Source organism: Lissotriton vulgaris, chromosome 4_1 (assembly GCF_964263255.1).
Source record: "Lissotriton vulgaris chromosome 4_1, aLisVul1.2, whole genome shotgun sequence".
In the NCBI taxonomy this organism is placed as follows: Eukaryota; Metazoa; Chordata; class Amphibia; order Caudata; family Salamandridae; genus Lissotriton; species Lissotriton vulgaris.
The window spans coordinates 47,803,841-47,819,320 of record NC_141691.1 but is presented as its reverse complement, the minus strand read 5'-3'; the positions used below and the strand labels follow the sequence as shown (position 1 = coordinate 47,819,320).

Sequence of the window (15,480 nt, the reverse complement as noted above, 5' to 3'; positions counted from 1 at the left end):
GAGGTGATCCATTCCAGTGCTTTTCCTTGGATTCCGACGTTTCTTAGGCGTTGTAGAAGGGTGCTATGACAGACCGTGTCGAAGGCTGCGGAGAGGTCGAGGAGGATGAGGGCGACTGTGTCTCCATTGTCCAGTAGAGTTCGAATGTCGTCTGTTGCTGCGATGAGGGCGGTTTCGGTGCTGTGCTTGGCTCGGAAGCCGGATTGTGAGGAGTCGAGGGATTTGTTGGTTTCGAGGAATGCGGCGAGCTGGTTGTTGACCGCTTTCTCGATTACTTTGGCCGGGAATGGAAGGAGTGAGATAGGGCGATAGTTTTTGAGTTCGGTGGGGTCAGCTGTGGGTTTCTTCAGGAGGGCGCTGAGTTCGGCATGTTTCCAGCTTTCCGGGAAGGTTGCGGAGTTGAGGGAGCAGTTGATGACGTCTCGGAGGTGCGGTGCAATAATGGAATCTGCTTTGTTAAAGATGTGGTGAGGGCAAGGGTCTGTGGGGGATCCTGAGTGGATAGAGTTCATCAGACGGATGGTGTCCTCAGTGGAGATTGGCTTCCAGTCATTGAGGATGTTCAGGGGGGGTGGGGGTCCTGCAGGGGATTGGGTGGGTTGGTCTCCGGGTTGGTTGTCGAAGCTGTTGTGGATGTCTGCAATTTTGTTGTGGAAGAATGAGGCTAGGGAGCCGCAGAGGGCTTGAGAGGGGGTGATGTCGTTAGAGTTGGCTGAAGGGGTTGGTAAATTCCTTGACGATGTTGAATAATTCCTTGCTGTTGTGGGCGTTGTTATCTAGACGGTCCTTGAAAGCTGCTTTCTTGGCATTTTGGATTAGTTGGTGGTGTATGCGGGTGGCGTTTTTGAAGGTGTCCTTGGTGCTGGTGGTTGGGTCTTTTTTCCAGGCCTTCTCGAGGGAGCAACAGAGTTTCTTGGATTTCTTAAGGTCATCGTTGAACCAGGAGGCCTTCTTGCTGCCTAGTTTGACTTGTCGTTTTTTCAGTGGTGCTAGGATGTTGGCGCTGTTGGATAACCATTGGGTGAGGTTGGTGGCTGCTTGGTCTGGGTTTGAGGAGTGGGCGGGGGGGTTTTGAAGAAGCGATGAGGAGATCTGGTCGATGGTGATTTTGTTCCAGTTTCTTTGCAGAGTGGGTTGGGGGTGGTTGTTGGATGTGGGCTTGCTGTAGGTGAAGTGAACGCAGCTGTGGTCAGTCCAAAGGAGAGCTGTGGTGTGGCTGAAGGAGACATGTTTGCTGGAGGTGAAGATAGGGTCGAGGTTGTGACCTGCGATGTGGGTGGAGGTAGTGACAAGTTGTTTACGTCCGAGGTTTGCGAGGTTGTCCAAAAGGGTGGTGGTGTTGCGGTCGTTGTTCTTTTCAAGGTGAAAGTTGAGGTCTCCCAAAAGGATGTAGTCCTCGGAGGGGAGTGCGTGTGGAGTGATGAAGTCCGTGATGTCTTCACTAAATTGTGCGCGGGTCCTGGTGGCCTGTAAAGGAGGGTGCCTCTGAGTGTGGTCTTGGGGTCGATGTGGATCTGGAAGTGAAGGTGTTCAGAGTTGGCGAGATTGACGTCTGAGCTGGTTGAGATGCGGATGGATTTCTTATGGACGATAGCGATGCCTCCTCCTGTGTGGCCGGTACGGTCCTTGCGAATGATCTTATAGCCTTCCGGGATGGCAATGGTGATGTCTGGGGCTGAAGAGGCATTCATCCATGTTTCTGTTAGGAAGGCGACGTCCGGAGAGATGGTGTCGAGTAGATTCCAGAGGTCAATGGCGTGTCTGTGGACCGAGTGGGTGTTGAGCACGATGCATTGTAGGTGGTTGGGGTCGGATATCTGTTGTGTGTTCGTAGATGAGGAGTTGTTCTTGGTGCCGTCGAACTTGCAGGAGTTGCAGGAGAAGGGTCCATGGGTGTGTCCAGGAGCGGCTTGGACGCAGATGGGGGAGCGGCCAGGGTTAAGGGCTAGGAGGGTGGTGGCATCGTAAGTAATGCGGGAGGGGTGGACATTACGAGGACCAGGGGCTCTGGCGCTGGGCGCGGTCCAGGCGTAGACGGGCTTACCTTTGGCGCACCTTCGGCGTGGCCGTAGCGCGTGGACGCTGCGCGTGGGATCATCTGTATTAAATGGAAGGTGGAGGGGGCGGAGCGTGGGAGGGTCAGCTGGGAGGCGGGATCGTGGAGGCGGGCCAGGGGATATCCCAACAACAAAATGGAGGGCAGAAATGAAAGTGAAAACAGCACAATGCACGCCAGCAAGCAGTCTAAGGCTCCTAGATATAACAAATTAATTCCGTTTAAAGCGCTATTCACCAAATAACCAGCCTTAAAAGCGTAATACAATACTGATGTTAGAGCGGAAAAATACAGAGCGCTAAGCAAATGAGCACCCTAAGGTTTCCAAAGCGCTACAAGATGAACAGCTTCAAAGCGCAATTAAAGTGCAACAAGCTATTATACACGATGTTGTTTTCCCAAGTCTTCAAGCACAAAGCGCGATGCAAATGAGTAAGAAACAAAGTATCCAATGCGCTACACGAGCAAGAGCTACAAAGCGCGATGCAAATAAGTAAGAAACAAAGTATCCAATGCGTTACACGAGCAAAAGCTTCAAAGCGCGATTAATCTGTTTGGCGCTCAACAGCACTTCCTGGAAAGAGAATATATCGTCAGCGGGCGACACCCTCGTCCCTGGAGACTCCGACAGAGTCGGTGAATATTCTCTGGTGGACGAACCCGTGCAGGATCTGGATCTGCGCCTCCTGTGGCGTTGTCTAGATTGAGATGACGACCGGCCACGGCTCCGCGATCTCCCTCTCCAGCTGGAGCGGGAGCGCGATCTTCTCAGCCTCGGCCGATCCGCAGGCCTCGCAGGAGCAGGCGATGGCGGCCTGGCCGGGATCCTCGGCTGAGGGGTCCCCTTAGGGGGCATTGGATATCGTGGCAACGAGGCCGTCCGGGGAAGAGCCACAGGTGTAGGAACAGAAGGAAGAGGCGGTGGTGGAAGTTGAGGTGGCGGTGACCGACGAGGAGCCGGCCCATGAGGCGGAGGTGGAGGCGGGGTAGGCAACCTAGGTTTAGTAGGTGTATACACCACTGAGTACACCGAGCCCGGTGACTTTGTCTTCTTCCTTGGCGACGATGGCGAACCAATCGGTGACCTCCTAGCGTCAGGACTCCTCCTGCGCTTTCTTGGCGTCAAAGAACGCCGCCTCGACGCCAAGGAACGTCTTCTCGACGTCGACCTGTGCAAACGCCCCCTCGACGGCAAACGCCTCCTCGACGGCAAACGCCTCCTCGACGGCAAACGCCTCCTCGACGGCAAACGCCTCCTCGACAGCAAACGCATCCTCGACAGCGAACGCATCCTCGACAGCGATCGCATCCTCGACAGTAAACGCATCCTCGACAGTAAACGCCTCCTCGACAGCGAACGCCTCCTCGACAGCGAACGCCTCCGACAGCGAACGCCTCCTCGACAGCGAACGCCTCCTCGACAGCGAACGCCTCCTCGACAGCGAACGCCTCCTCGACAGCGAACGCCTCCTCGACAGCGAACGCCTCCTCGACGGCGAGGATCCCCTCGACGCCAACCTTCTCCTCTTCGCCGACGGCGAACGGCGGAGTCGACTCGACGGCGAGCGCCGACGCCGGGCCTTTTCTTGACGTCGAGGACTCGACGTCGACGATGCTGTCGACGGTGGTCTGTTCAGCTCCCTCGACGCCGCATCTCCCCAGAGCCCCGGGGAGATGGGAACAGACTGCTGTCATCCCCCTCGACGCCGTAGTCGACGCAATCGACGCTGGCGGAGTATGGGGACGCTTGCTGGACTTCCTGTCACTGGGGAGCCCCCCCAGAGGCCTCAGCATGGGCAGATGAAGCATGCCCTGACCCACCTTGTGCCTTCTGACGTCTGTCCTCGAGGCCTTGGAGCCTGATCTTCATCCTCTCTCTCAGGGTCCTGGCAGAGAAGGTTTTGCAGATGTCACACTCCTCTGGGACATGAGAGGAGGGAAGGCAGACGATGCACACTCCATGTGGGTCGAATTTGGCCTTCTTCCTATCACACTCTGGGTAATTGTCAAATAAGCCAGGCATTTTGACAATACAGGGCACCCACAGGGAAGAAAAAAGGCTTAGTACCTAATAAAAAGCACTACACACAAGAAAAAGTGAAAAAAAATCACCAAATAAACCCTTGAAAGAGAGAGCTCAATGCTCCAGGGTCCTGCTTGCAGGAACCGGAAAAAAGAACTGAAAGTAAAAGGGACCTGCTGTGCATTCTGGGATACTGGGAGAAGTTCTGGAGAGTTCTCTTAAAGGCACAGTATCCTGTTTGAGCCACATAATGGCAGCCTATGGGGCTTGTCTGTCCATTCCTTTCTCTCTATCATTCCAGAGGCTTTTGCTGGTAGAGGCAAGTTTCTCTGTGGAGGAAACTGGGCAGGCTGTGCTGTTTGTGTGGATTTTTGGTGGCATTTCTAGTTGAAGTACTGGACAGTGTAGCCTGTGGATATAGGCTGCATTATCTTTCTTTAAATTCTCTCTTAAGTGTCTTTGCAGTTCTGCATTTTGTTTGACAATTTAAGAGATTATTTTTGATTGCTCCGGGGTCCACGCACATGGGCGAGACTATTCACTAGATTATGACTATACACAGAGATCCCCTACTACAGAAGGGATGAGCAAATGCTGAGAAGGAGAGAGAGAGAGAGCACACCACACTGTACAGTGCTACGAGAGAGCCTCAGCTGAGAATGGAAGTACAGACATAATGGATTTGGGGACAAGTCTCAAACAACCTTAGAGGGATAGGCTGAACAAGAAGGGGCTCGAATTACACTTGTTAAGTCCATAAACATGCCCTTAAGGGAATATGGCAGGAATGATTAGATGTGCTATAAATGTTTCACACGCATGTATGAGAACCAAAGTCACAGGGAGCTGTGGAGATTCTTTACAAGGCTATAGTTTGATTATCTGAAGCCATTTCATTTTTTTTTTAAACAGAGTTTTATATAGCGCGAACTTGACCCGGTATCGGGTATCAGAGCGCTTTACATAGCACCAGTTGCGTTACATGAGGACAAATTCATTGTTTTGTTAGGCATGGGGAGATTAAGTGATTTGCCCAGAATCACAGGATGTTCAGCGTCGTTGCCAAGACTCAAAACCGGTTCCCCAGATTTGAAGTTGACCGTTCTAGCCGTTAGACCAACTCCTCTCCCCATTAGCTCTGAGGAGTCAATAAAAGTCTGAGGAATTCATAGTAACAAAAATGTGATTCCAATTACTCTATTGAAGCCTAGAGATGCCACTGTACGAGCAGAAAGGTTTATTCAAATATAAGTCCTCCTTTTCAGGTCCAGGAAGGAACGATTCAGGAGCAGATACGTTTTGTACTTGATGATCAAGTCCCAGTGCTCACCTATCCCAGTTGACCTGCACATTTTCTAAATTTCAACATTAGACCTGATTTCTCCCAATGGTTAATAGTGGTGGGCATGATCAAGTTAAACCTCACAGTATTCCATGTGCAGACTTTGTACCGCAAACATCAGGTGGGTCAGAAGCAATCAATGTTGCCAGAGAGACATGCTTACCTCCTGCTTGGGGGGCGGGGCTCTTTTCTTCTTTGTTTTCTTTCTTTTCTCTTCCGTAACAGCAGCAGCTTGTGCCTTCTCAGGCTTCACAGGCTCAATTACTTTCTTTTCGGGCTCCAAGGGGACAGGTGTGTGCGGTTCCTCCTCCTCTGGTGGGAGGGGCAGTGGCTCGAGGTAGTAGCTTCTGGGCCGAGGCTTTAAATGTGTGTGGTACAAGAGAAGCCTCTGCTGTTCTTCAAACCGGGACACCTTCCGATCCACCCGCACAGTCCCGAACCAACCCCAGGACAGAGGTGCAGAGTGCTTCAGGCCTTCAAAGAGGTCCCACGGAGAGATCTTCTGCTTGGTGGACACCTGCAAACCCTAAAGAAAAATCTCGGATTCAGTAACATTGAGTACTATGTCAACATATAGATTACAAAAAAGTAAATAAACCAAGCATCTGGAACACTGAGGACTATCTGTGGGGCTTGGTAAGAGAGGGGGCCTGGATCCGTTATTAGGGGATTTGGGACACTCATCCAGAGCACGTGGGCACAGTTGTGAACAGAAACATGGGATTGGGTGTAAAGGTGGTTTTCTCCAAAGAGGGATGCTCCCCAGATCGGGTGAACACTTAGGGGTGAGAGTTGCTGTACTCTGCTACAAGACTGCTGTAAGTGTATCTATATTGTATTTATATAAAACAGCAATTCGATTTCTGAGGACCTTGCAATATCAATACATGCAATAGTTGAAAAAGTAAGCAAAAACAATTATTTAGCAAACAATACAAATATCACAACTTACATATATTAAAATGCTTTTTAAACACATTCTGATGGGCTGCTTAGCACCAGAGAACTTGACCACTTTCCATAATGGAACAGCAGTGTGCAACAAGGTGCAACATAGCCAAAGTACTGCAGCTCACTCCCCAAACTATATCATGGAGGTGTTTTACTGCTTCAGACATAATCCTTCCACTATGGGCTGAGGAGTCTTATATCAAGCTGATTTCACCCTAAGTACATCCCTGCATGTGAGGATATCACAATACACAAGGCTGCTCCATCTTCGTCATATATTTTCTAATAACCTACAAGTCTCACTAAAGCAATCACAAAGCAGGCTCGGACGAGCTCAGACTACTGGTATACTCACTTCTTTCTTGAAGATAGATTCAAAACCCGTAATCTTGTTGCCTTTGGTGTCAATAAGCGATCCTTGAGGTTCACATGTGATGACATCACGTGTCTGCTTTGGAAGAGGGAGAAGCTGCCTAACTTTTTCCAAGCTCTCAGACTGCCGGTCTCCAAGTTCCTTCTGCATAATGTTGAAAGTAAAAAGTTACCAGGCGTTACACAATAAGCCAAGAAAACTTTGTTAGGCAAAGACAAAAGGGTAAGTGGAAGAGGGTTAATGAAAGGAATGACAAAATCAGAGTACGCGTAGGCTCCTGCAGAGAGAATAAGGATGCTTGGAGATAGATATACAAATAGGACAACGAAAATAAAATAGAAAGAGGGGATTATAGAACAAAGAATTAGTTAAAGAGAGCGGGACAAGATGGGTAAGAAGGGTCAGAAAGTAATTCATCATGCAAATAAAGTTGAAGGTATATGGGGGAACAATGAAGGTGGGGAGAGCCAAGAAAGGGAAGTAGAGAATCATAATGAGGACAAGAGGGAGCTGAGGAAGGAAGAATGGGAAGGCAGGGCCAAGGTAGCATGGTAGGGAGGGTGAGGAAGGGAAGTGGAGAGTGAGGAAACACAGATGGGAAGGTGAAAGTCAGGAAGGAAGGGAAAAGCTGAGGAAGTAATAAGAAAAAAAGGAAATGGAAAACCTAGAAAGACAACAAAGAAAGAGCCAAGGAATGAAGGAAGGGGAGAGCCAAGAAACGAACGGACAGGAGAGGTAAAGAAAGAAGGAAAATGGGAGGCACAGAATGGAGGTAAAAAAGTAAGCAACTTAGGGATGGTTGAGAGAAAGATGGCAAGAAAAACAAGACACACCTTGCAAGGGATGGTAGGGAAAACGAATATAGCAGAGGGATGGAGAGCAGGAAAAAAGGCCCCAGAAGAGACCGAGGGAGAGTCAGAAAGAAAATAAAAGGGCAAAGTTGCTGACTGTACACATGGTTATATAATTGTGCCATGCCTTAGAACTAGTGCTGAACAGGGTAAATATAAAAGACAAATAATAAAAACAAGGAAAGGGGGAGATTCAAAGAAAGGCGAGACAAAGGGACTATATGAAAGACGAGGAAAAATAACTCTTCCACTGAAAGACAAATCATCAGAAAGAAGGGACACATGAAACAAAAATAAAAAGATATGAGCCAAAGGAAAAAGAACACGAGGCCCAAGATAAGACAAACACATCAACTGTGAAGAATGAATGAATGAGCAAATAAAAGAACATGAAAGCCAAAGGAAAATAAATCAAGGAAAGGCAAACTAGTAAGTAAACAATTGAAGCAAAAAAAAGCCAAAACATGTAAGAGAGTATAGATAAAACAGCAAGAGGAGACCAAGGGAAAAGACAAAACAGTAAAATGTAAGGAAACTAGAAAAAAGGGAATAACTAAAAGACAAGGAAAGAGAAGACTTTCCAGACAAGTACAAAGAACCACCAAAAGACAACTGTGAATAAGGAAGGAGCTGTTTTACAATATATTTTAGAAAAGCAACAACGAGAGCAGAGAGAAAAATAAGACAACCACAGCAAATGAAGGGAACACAAACCATGGCAAAATGATATAGGAGCAGAGGTAAACAAAAGCAAGCAAAGGTAATAGCACAAAAAAAGGAAAAAATGCAAGCTGGCCAGACGGGGGCTGAACAAATTAATGGGGAAAGATTATAATTAAAAAAAAAAAACAGTGAAAGGAAACAGACACAATATGGTCAAAGAGAAAAAGGAGAGCTGTAGAACGAAAGCCGGAAGAAGATACAACAGTCCAGGACCGAGAAACAGCAACAGCAGAATGACGAAGTGAACCAGACATCAGAGATGAAATCAGGGAAGAAACCTGGCTAGGGATCAATAGAGGAAGCCAAAATGCATTCAGGAATAAAGTAAGTGTGGATACAGATGATTGCCAGGAGACAAAGGCCAGAGAGAGAAAGCAAGACATTTAAATAAATAAATATTGGCTAAATCCAAATACAGAACCTCCTACAACCGAGGACATGCAGTTCAGTACACAACTACTGGTTGCATAACTACAAACAGAAGCACTGAACTCATAAAGGTCTATTGACATCTATACTCGCGATGCCATAGTCTGTGTGTGGATGCATCACTCAAATGCACAGCACGCTGCAGAGGAAGCCGGTCACAAGGATAAGTGGTAAGTGGTTACTTCTTACCCTGAGTTTTTTCACGAGGTTCATGTAGGCTCGCTTGTTCTCCTCCATGCTACCCTGAGAGATGCTGGACATGTCAGCTGCCAGTGTGCCGTTGATGAGTACACTCAGCATGTCTAGTACAGTAGTGAAGAGCTCACTGTGGAAACAGAAAAGAAAATGGAGTCTCGCTAAAAGGAAATGTTTCTCACTTGTAATACTAGTTCTGCATCGTACTTCTCTTCACTAAAGTCATATATGTGGAATAGTCCCACTGGCATGCAGGGATACTGACATCACTCTTTAAAAAAAAAAAAAAAACAATATCAAATTCCAGCTTTTTTCAACATTTTTTTTCCAGCAATAGCCACGTATACACAATACAAAAAACACTGAAGCACCTACTGAACACTGTGCACTAAACTCTTAGATATGACATTGAAATCCCTATAACATAGAGAAAGACATGAAGAAAAGAAGCCAGTTCATTTGAAGGTGTGCAAAGTCTACAAGCATGCACGTCTCCTTCAAGGAATCAGAAGGTTCAATCTGCCAGTACGCTCTGTACTGGCACTTTGCCTCACAGCCTCATTTCTTTTTGAAGGAGATAAACAGAAATGTGAATTAACAGAAGTATTGATTGCTGTTGACATAACTAACAAATGGGGGGAAGGGAGCCTTTAGTATAGATACCTGAAGTAGTGTGGCTCACTGGTTAGAGGCGGCAGACCCGAGAGCAGAGGACGGCCCGGGACCAGGGTTCGATTCCCGGCGCGGCAGGTTTCTGGACCAGGGTCAGTGGACTCGATAATTCTCTCGCCTCGGTGCCCACTCTGATCAGCGATCACACTCGGCAACTCTGGGCATCAGCTTGCCTCATCTTCACTAACGGCCCCACCAGACCGCCGGGGATGCCTGGTCTCACCCTGGAGATACCCATTAAGGGACCATCTCTCAGGGAAGCCAGGAAGGGTTTCGCAGCGGTCGAAGCGCCTTGGGACCCTACGGGTAAGTAGTGCGCTATATAAATGCCAATACATACATACACCTATCATGCCGGAATAGGACTACAAGTAACATTTCCTTCTGCATCGCAGGAAGTTCACTAATAATCACAAGCTCATCTCAGTCTCGAGGATAGAATAGCAAGCTCATCTAAGACTCGAAGATAGAATAGGAAGCTCATTTGCATCTTGAGGATTGAATAGCAAGCTCATCTCAGTCTTGCAGATAGAATAGCAAGCTCATTGCAAGAAACTCATGTTGAAACGATCTTAAATTATATGAATAGAAAATGGTTTGACAGTATTGTTTCTTCTCCTGCTAATGGCAATAAAAATGGGGTAGCTATACTTTTTTCTAAGAAATCTCAATGCCAAATTTTGAGTAAAATTATAGATACAGATGGGAGATATTTAATTGTTAAGGTTAAAGGTCATGATTCTATTATATTTCTATTAAATGTGTATGGGCCCACGGCGGATGAACCTGGGTTTTCGAATAATCTTGCTACAGAGGTGTTAAAAATTGGAAATGTCCCTCTAATTGTTGCTGGTGATTTTAATGTTATTTATGATCCTTTATTAGATAGACTATCTCGTACGAGATTCCATCCCCCTAAAGTTTATTTTGCTTTTAAGACGTTTCTACAAACTACTAAATTGGTTGATATTTGGCGTCTCCATTTTCCTACGGAAAACATTTTTACTTTCTTTTCAAATCCACACAATTCCCATTCTAGAATTGATTATATCTTAGTCACAAGACCGCTTATTAATTCTATCAAGACCCCTACAATTGGTAATATTGATGTTTCTGACCATGCTATGATTTCTTGTATTTTAAACCAAAATCCGTCCTTCACCAAACAATCTAGATGGAGAATGAATTCTAGCATAGCCCTCAATGACCGTAACAAGCCAAAACTTTTATCTGCCATTACTGAATATTTTCAACTGAATCCTGAAGGTCTACTTCTTTGGTTATTAGATGGGATGCTTTTAAACTTATATTCGAGGTGCTACCATTTCTATTATGACTCACGAAAATAAGACCTTCAACGCTAATATTAAACATTTAGAAAAACAAATTGCAAAGTATGAACGTCTCTTTATTATGTCTAATGATCCACAATATAGGGATAAATTACATAAGCTCCGTTATGATTTCAATACAATTCTTAGTAAAAGAGCTGGTATTCAGATTTCTAAGGCTAAAGCTAAATTTAGTTTCAATACAAATAAATCCAGAAAACGTTTAGCAAACTATCTCTGTATTAAAAAAGATAAAACTCAAATCACTTCTATCCATGGCCCCAATGGTAAGATTGCCTTATCTCTTAAAGACATTGTTAATGAATTTTTTTAAATTTTACTCTAAATTATTTGATAAACCTGATTTTAATGATACTTCCTTGGTTGATTCTTTTCTTTCCTCCTGTGATCTACCCAAGATATCCCAGTCAGATAAACTCAGTCCTTGATTTACCCATTACTATGGAGAAAATTATATCTGCGATAAAATCTCTCAAATTAAATAAATCTCCCGGTCCTGATGGTATACCAGCTGAATTTCATTAAGAATTTCAAACCCAACTTTCGCCTTTATTACTTCAACTTTTCACAGCGTTTAGTTCATCAGGAAGTACATCTGGGTCTTTTACTGAGGCTTTCATTATTGTTCTTCCTAAACCAGATAAAGACCCCACTCTGGTTGCTAATTATCGCCCAATTTCTTTAATTAATCAAGATTGTAAATTATATGCTAAAATATTGGCTACACATTTATCCCCTATATTGGATTCTATCATTCATTCTGATCAATCCGGGTTTATGGAGAATAGATATTCAGCTAATAACACAAGAACGCTGTTACACGTCATTGAACAAGGTCACTTGTTGGCTAGTCCTTCAGGAGTTATGGCTTTGGATGCTGAAAAAGCCTTTGATAAAATTCAATGGCAATTTCCATTTCATACCTCATCTTTTAATTTTGGTGATACTTTTATCCGCATGGTTTATGCTTTATATTTTTCTCCTACTGCACGGTTGTAGGAGAGTAGGGTCTGCAATCCTATGATCACCCAGATTTTTGCTTTTGTTTCACTGGTTTACGACTTTCTCTGGCTGTGGGCCTGCTAATCAGACCCACAGCCTGGCTGTTCTCTTTCTAAATTACGATATGTACCCTAGGTGCATTTACCAATTGGTACTGGGCCACCTTATCAGACCCCGTAACGCAGGGCATAGGTGTACCCAGGGCCGCCAGGGGCTGCAGCATGTATTATGCCACCCCTGGCTGGCCTCTTAAATTTGACACAACTGGCTGCACGACAGCTGGGGCGAAGACGTGTAACCACCCTTCGCTTTAGGTATAGTAGCCCTATATCTAACCATACAATGGACACCCGAGTCCCTATCAGTCACTCCTATGGCAGGCCTTATCAATCCTGAAGGCAGAGTGCGTGGGCTCGTGTGAGCTAGGTTCAGGCCCGAGCCGAGCCCGGCTGCAGCTTGCGGAATCAAGACCCAATAGCTGTTCCATGATAACGCGTACCATATCGGTAACTCCGGTATCGCGTTATCAAAGCATGTCGAGTAAGGTGTCATACGAATCGGGGTGCTGCCCTCTCACCAATTCTGGCGATGAGGTTAGTATCCCACCCTTCTAGAGGGACACGACATGTACGTAACTGTGAACCCCGGTTAAAGTTAACTGAAGCCTCAGCTCCACAAAATGGATGCTGCCACCACAGACACAAGTCTGACCTCCTGCTGCTGGGAGTCCTTCCAGCGAGGAGCACTTGGACAAAGGGTTTCCTGTCGAGGGCGCTGTTCGCACCGTCCCAGACAGGGTTTGTGTATTCTGGGTAGGTAGGGCTTTGGCAAGAAGGTGACTGCGGAGTGGCACCCCGGTGCTCACTACGCATCTGCCGGTTAGAACCAGTTCCAGGGGCGACAGCCCTGGCCTGGGGAAAGCCCGGCAGGGGAGAGGGGCGTAACTACCCCCCTTCCTGGTCCCACCCTTAGGGCAGGACCTAGTCATGTACCCACCCCTTTCTTTAGGATAAAGACCGGAGCGGGGACCCTTCCAAATTAGATCATCTTTGAATCAAGAACTACTTTCTACGAAAGGACACTCAAGACTCTTCTCAAGATTTCTCCCTTGTGGCTAAGGAGTAGTCACCCTGCATCAGCGGGCACCAACTAAGAACTCTGCGGTTTGCTGCAAGTCCTTCCTCAAGGATCCGACGGCCCAGCTCGACGAGAACCGGCTTCCCTGGCACCTCTGACCTCTACCCACGTCATCAGCACAGCTGTGATCTGTGGGTGCGACGAGACCTCGAGGGACCGGCCATCATCAGAACCTGCACGCTCTTAAAAACCAGCATGACCATCGAGGTAACTCTCTGGTGAGTGCTCTGGGGTCCGAGAAGCCCCGACCCTGAGCCGCTCTAGCACCGAAGTGCAGTCTCCCAGCATCTCCACGATCTGCGTGGGGCCCTTCTGCTCGCTGCTCAGCACGTTGTCTGGTCACTCGCCGCTGGCTTGTGCCCTTCTGTGACGACATCCGAGAATCATCACTGCTGGTCTGGTTGCTCCAGACTGGCCCTTGCTTCCATCTTTCCGAGGAGCACCCCGGACCCTCCTGGTCCACTCAAGACGCCATCTTAGGCCCACCCCGTGGCCCTGAGATCTGCCAAGGCTTGTTGCCCCATCCTGGGCCCAACGACGCCGACAGCATCATCCTTCGTGGGACAGCTCGCACCTCCACCGTGGTCGCCGACAACGCCTCCTGGTCCGTGAGACTGCAGAGCCTAGCGTCGCCCACTCACCTGGTCGAGGTGACGGCCAACCGGTGCCTTCCTGGTACCCTCTGACTACTGGCTAGTAGTACGAACTTGGTCCCCTCTGCTTTCAGGTTTCATCAATCTCCGATCCAGGCTTGGATCTCTACGAACTATTCAGCACTGGTCGCCGGCCAGCAACTCCTTTCTTCCGGCTCCTGGCTCGTCAGCGAAGACCCCGACACCTGTAAGACTTGTGCAGCCGCAGCCCTCGTGGCTAGGTAACTCGGCATTTCGGTGCCTGCATAGCCTCCTTACTCTAGGGTCCTGAGTCCCTCGCTTCCGACTTGCCTTATCGGGTCCGCCCGAGACCTTAACCTTTCCGTGTCCCCGGACACTTGTTTTAATTGTGCACTTGAAGTATTTGCTAAAGAGATTTGGTTTGTGCTTAGTACCCTGTCCTCATAAAGAGTACAGGGCTGTTGTGATTCTTAATAAATATCCTGTTTATTTTCATAACACTTGTGTGGTGTCCTTTCACTGGGTGTTCAAGGGGTACATGTGTGGTAAACAGCTGGCTTAACACGCCCTCTCGAGTCTTTAGCCTTAGACTGCTCGTATCCACGCTACTAGGATAGCTGGTCTATAGGTTGACTTACAACCAAACACCATAAGGGTCGTTGGAACGATACATAGCGGTCGCTAGAATAGCGAACGTTGCATATCGGGCCAACTTCTCACAACGGTTATTTATTAATGGTCAAATTTGTAATCAATTTTCCCTTTTTAGGGGTACTCGTCAGGGGTGTCCTCTTTCCCCACTATTATTTTTAATTGGTATTGAACCCTTTCTTGCAACTATAAGGAAATGTGAAAATATTAAAGGAATCAATGTTAAAGATGTTATTATTAAAACCCTAACTTATGCCGATGACGTACTTTTATTTAACAGTGACCCTTTGTCCTCATTTCCTTCCTTAATTGAAATAATAAAGTATTCTATGGTTTCTGGATATATGTTAAATAATAACAAAACAGAATGTTTTCCTTTCAATGTATACTGTACTCCTGATATGATTTCTATGAATGAAAATATTTGGCAAAGAATAGATTAAAATATCAAGGTACTTTTTTTTCTTCCACTACAAAATCAACATTGACTTTAAACAGTAACTTTGTGTTAGATTATATTAAAGATAACATGTCTAAATGGTCCTCATTACATCTGTCATGGTGGGGTAGATTATAATCTATTAAAATGAAAATTGATCCTAAAATCTTTTATACCCTTGCTATGATCCCCATTCAATTCCCATAAAAATTTTATAAAGATGTTGATAAGGAAAATGCTACTTACCAGTATGCATCTGTTTTTGGCATGTAGAGCTGCAGAGTCGTACACTATGCATTAGATCGCCACCTGGTGTTGGGCTCTGATGATTGCAGGTTGTTGTCTTCTTGGAGAAGTCTTTGTATTTACATTTACACTCTTCCCTTGGACAATACTGCACATGGGCATCGGCTCCATCTTTAGATTGTTTTTCGCCATGATGGGAAATGATGGAGTTAGTAGAGATACAGTAAGAAAAAGGATGTCCATGCATGTGCATCTAAGTAAGATGAGAACTGGAATGGATTTCCATCCCGGGGAGGCGGGAGGGCGTGTACGACTCTGCAGCTCTACATGCCAAGAACAGATGCATACTGGTAAGAAGCATTTTCCGTTCGAGACATATGAGCTGCAGATTGTACACTATGCATCGATTGTGCAGCAGTGTCTC

General features: G+C 46.5%; 1 protein-coding gene across 7 annotated transcripts in view; it reads right to left on the bottom strand.

Moving 5' to 3' along the window:
• Positions 1–15,480, bottom strand: part of MED12 (mediator complex subunit 12) — an 820,436-nt gene that overhangs the window by 162,277 nt on the left and 642,679 nt on the right. For all 7 annotated transcript variants that reach the window (XM_086918278.1, XM_086918283.1, XM_086918279.1 and 4 more), the window contains exons 34-36: positions 8,938–9,073; positions 6,728–6,889; positions 5,585–5,947 (exon numbers count right to left, since the gene is read on the bottom strand). In XM_086918278.1, the coding sequence (XP_086774404.1) occupies positions 5,585–5,947; positions 6,728–6,889; positions 8,938–9,073 (661 nt within the window). The remainder of the gene's footprint in view (positions 1–5,584; positions 5,948–6,727; positions 6,890–8,937; positions 9,074–15,480) is intronic.